Below are 4,755 nucleotides of genomic sequence, written 5' to 3' on the forward strand. Positions count from 1 at the left end.
GTTCATATAATATTATTATAAATAGCAAGCGCACACATGGCGGCGTGCGTGTAAAATTTCTCCCCGAGGCGGTCATATAGCGCACGTAATAATTAGGGTTAAAAGAAAAACATCGTAAACCGCCTTCGCGCCGACAATGAAGAAAATACAATCACGGTGACAACGACGTATGTAGTGCGTTCGTAATATAATATAATATATAGTAACTCACGTGCACTCGACCTATATATAGATATAAATATTGTATCAAAACCTGTTGTTTGGGAGTGGTTTTTTAATGCGTTGGACCAGTTTACCAGGTGAAGGTTCTCTCGTATACGCGTGTGAGCGTTTGTTTTTGCTCTTGTTTATTACTATTTTTTTTTCTTTACGCCATATTAGTATTTTTGCACTCCCACGTACGGTAGCAGCACGCGTTACCGTCTGGGAGGGATTATTTGATAACCCCCTAAACTTTTAGCATAAATACGGTCAGCACAATCCAAACATCACTCAGTTCATTCCATTAACTTCAGTGTCTATAGTATCTCAACAGTACACAACACACTCACAAAAATGGCCGCTAAGGTAAGAAATATACTACCAACAGGACGCGTTAAAATTATTCCAAATAATATTTCAATCTTTGTTCGGTTTTAAGATAAATTTGCTGTACAGTTTAGTATTTTCGAATAATTTAACGACGCGATTTCAATTTTACATTAATTTAGCTTTAATGCAAAACGAATATATTTACGACTCAAAATTAATATGTCATTCAATTTTATTAAAAATAAGACAAATCTCTTTATTTCTAATATAACTCAATTGAAAGTTCCTATAGATCTTTTTAACCATATCATGCTATATTCTTTAGTTTTTGTAACTAAAGACTTAGGTACTCATGTTATATATTTATTTTAAAACCATATAGACATTCATTGAATTATACAACTGATTGATAATTTTCTTATAAATAATACAACTTTTGACTTATATTCTAGTTGATCATCTTCACCGTTTGCGTGGCTTCTGCCTTCGCCCAATACTCTGCCCCAGCCTACAAGCCCGCTTACTCATCCCCAGCTTACGCAGCACCAGCTTACGCAGCACCAAAGGCTTACGCCCCAGAGCCCGCCTACGCCCCAGCCCCATACAACTTCGAATACAGCGTAAACGACCCACACACCTACGATGTCAAGAGCCAATCTGAATACAGCGACGGAAACGGTTACGTCAAGGGATCTTACAGCCTTTTGGAAGCCGACGGTTCCACCCGTACCGTAGAATACACCGCTGACGACTACAACGGTTTCAACGCCGTCGTCAAGAACGAAGGTGGATACAAGGCCCCAGCTTACGCTGCACCAGCTTACGCTGCACCAGCTTACTCTGCACCAGCCTACAAGCCAGCATACTCTGCACCAGCTTACTCCGCACCAGCCTACAAGCCAGCTTACGCTGCCCCAGCCTACTCCGCACCAGCATACTCTGCCCCGGCCTACAAGCCAGCATACAAACCAGCATACTAATTATTTCATTAGTCATGTAAACCAACTCTCTTCTTCACCTCTTTTTTTTCATGTTTTCTTCGTGTACCTCTGGGCCATCGCGTTCATATTGAACCGTGGTAGCAAAGTCATACCATGCCATATTAATATAATATAAGACAATGTGTACGACTTGTGTATTTATTGTGTAAATATATATCAATGTGTATTTATTGAATATCACTTTGTTTTATTTATTATTATTTATCCTTATCGTTATATAGTTTATATGATCATATTTGAAAACCACACTTCATCCACTAGTAAAATGTTTGAAAAGTGATATAATAATATAATAAGCGAAGAAATTTGCGATCAACTTAAGGTACTTTTGTTGGATTCATGTATTTAGTGTTCAAAAAATGAATTCAGTATAACTTGAAATTATAACACATACCTTAGTTTGGCGTATATGATATTTTTACGCTCATATGTAAACTAAACTTTTTAATCTACCATCGATAATATTTATATATAAAATAATAAGTATAAGTACTTACTAATAGTAAAAAGAGACTTAAATGAAACTCATATTATGTTCATTGAGGTATAAAGTGTATTATCAATGCACAATATTTTGTATTTAGCTTTATCAGATACAAATAAATAAATTGCATGTGGTATGTAGCATTATTTTATTCACTTATAGGTATTAACAGTGGAATATTTTTATACATTTCAATTTAAATAAAATATTTTTAGGAACTTAAATAATATATTATAAAAGTTACAACAGTATGATATAGTAGTCGGTAAAAAATATTTTACCTGAATTGTTCTCAAAAAAAAATGTGTACTGTTATATTATATAGTGAATGTACAATTACAATATATCCAGGAAAGACTTTTCAATTCAAAACCAATTAAATAAATGAATGAATGACAATATTCCGTAAAATTTTACTTTTGAAACAATCAAATTCTACACATATTTTGTTCTATAAGAATAATTGTAATATTATATTGTTACTTATTAATTTAGACATAATATTATTCAAATCTATTTAATAATAAAATACAAATTTAAAATATGTGTATTTTAATAGGATCCTACATAATATATTAAATTTTGCAATATAGGTACATATAGTGTTTATATTAGCTATTTAATGTTTCCAAAAAGTATTGTATTTTTTTCAAACACGGTTATACGGATAATAAAAATATTTTAAAAGTTACGCAAGGCCGTAATTGTAATATTTTTCTTTTAGTTTAAGAACACGGGTACAAAAAAATAGTATTGTATTTATTATTATTAATTATTCAAAACTACATTAATATGAAACTATCAGATTTAAAAATAAATGGAGTTGATAAAGTGTTATGAAGATGACAATACACCTGCTATATCTATAAAGCATACTCTATTACTAAATTCATATACACCGTTAATTTTATAGATATTATCCATTAATATCCGTTCTTATTTTAACTTGCAGCCTGATAACTAGGTAATTGAAATATATATTCTACATTTATTTTTCACTTTGTTTTGATGTTGCTCTTATTTTTTTTAGACATTTTTATAGAATCATAACTTAAATACTATTGTATTTTATTAGTTTCAAATTAATAATTATTGTTGCATAACAGTATTATTACCTACCTATATGGTATAGGTATATTTGCCCTAAATGGGAAAAGTAAGAGTAGTAACACAATTGATCAACACCCAGCCGCCACCTATTGTACATCGTATATAGTTAACAGAATTAGAATGAAAAAAGTATTTAATACCTAAATTTAAGAAGATATCAGTGCGTTGTTTGTTTTCTCTCCGTAGCCCACGCACTGCATAGACAAAACGCATTCAAGCAAAATTATTTTTATTGTATTTTTGAGTAATTTTAGAGTAATATTATGACAACAATTATAGGGAATGATATTTTCGAGGGTTGAATTTTAAGTTATAAAAAATTAAGTTGAATATAAAGCCAAATAATAATGAAATATATAACCGATTTGCCAAATCCTCAAAAATGTTACCCTCTATAATTTTTGTTGTGGGTTACTCGTTATGATTACTCAAAAATTATAAAAAAATAATTTTACATGGATGCGTTTTATCTATGTTGCGTATGGACTGAGAAAGAAACAAATATTGTACTGTCATCTTCTGAACCAATTTGTGATTTCATCAGTCACATCGTTAAGTTTCTATTGAATTTAAGTTGAAATATACCTAAGCTTATAATTTTTTATAATGTTTTAAGGATTATTCGTAATGCACAATTTTCGGATCCGCTTATCGATCTATTATTCATATTTTATGAACAAATTTTAACCAGTCCCCGTATAAATTCCGTCTCAAATATTTTTATAAGTGATTACACTAATTCGCCCACACTAACCTATATAGTAATATTATATACCTATTATACACATACGCATATTATTATTATTATTACTTAATGACTAACGTGTGTATTATATTATATACATATTATGATTATTTGATATCCATTCATCGTCATCGCATGCTCATACGAGCATTAATATTACACAATAGCAAATTATAAACGAGCGCTGCACATTACACTCGTTTGATCACTCTGAGGTCATATTTCTCATATAGAGTCGTTTGTCTTATAATATTATATTATATCATTGCGAGTCGGTAGCCGGATCGCGTGGAACTGTTATTTTAAAGAAAATGAAAAAAAAAACGGTCAAATATGATTGACGCCCAACCGGTATACATAAATGGGGCGTAAACGATATAATATAATGTCATTATATTTACATTATCGGTTGTAGTCGATACGATAAACTATATATATAATATTATATGTTGCGTGTATTACACTGGTGCTGCGGTCACACACAGACGCACGTCTATAAACGTTAGTTTTTACAATTTTTCCCCTCTCTGTGTGTATAGTGTATATTATTATGTTTTATGTATTATGTATGTGTACAATTAAAAAAAAAAATTAATATAACGGGTATATGGCGCGGTGAACGTACGTCCTATGTACAACTGCTGTTCTTAAAATTTAATTAACAGACGTAAAGAAGTATATTATACCGCCCCGAGTGACGATATTACGGGGCGTGAACGGTACCATAAAACAAATGGAGGTGGAACAGTAATCTGTAATAATTGTATCGTTGACAACAATTTATTTTGCGTAAAAAATTGATCAACCTCTAAAACTATAGAGAAAAAAAATAATGGTTTTTTGGACGTTATATTACTATATATTATTATAATTTATAAAGCAAA

At 30.9% G+C, this 4,755-nt stretch overlaps 1 protein-coding gene across 1 annotated transcript; it reads left to right on the forward strand.

Annotated features, from left to right (window-relative positions):
* Positions 1 to 490: 490 nt before the first annotated feature.
* On the forward strand, positions 491 to 1,709 carry cp1 (cuticular protein 1). Its single transcript, NM_001172239.1, has 2 exons — positions 491 to 567; positions 984 to 1,709. Exons 1-2 carry the CDS (start codon positions 556 to 558, stop codon positions 1,509 to 1,511), a joined length of 540 nt encoding a protein of 179 aa, NP_001165710.1. The 5' UTR covers positions 491 to 555; the 3' UTR covers positions 1,512 to 1,709.
* Positions 1,710 to 4,755: the final 3,046 nt, after the last annotated feature.

This window comes from Acyrthosiphon pisum, chromosome A1, assembly GCF_005508785.2.
Source record: "Acyrthosiphon pisum isolate AL4f chromosome A1, pea_aphid_22Mar2018_4r6ur, whole genome shotgun sequence".
Lineage (NCBI taxonomy): Eukaryota > Metazoa > Arthropoda > Insecta > Hemiptera > Aphididae > Acyrthosiphon > Acyrthosiphon pisum.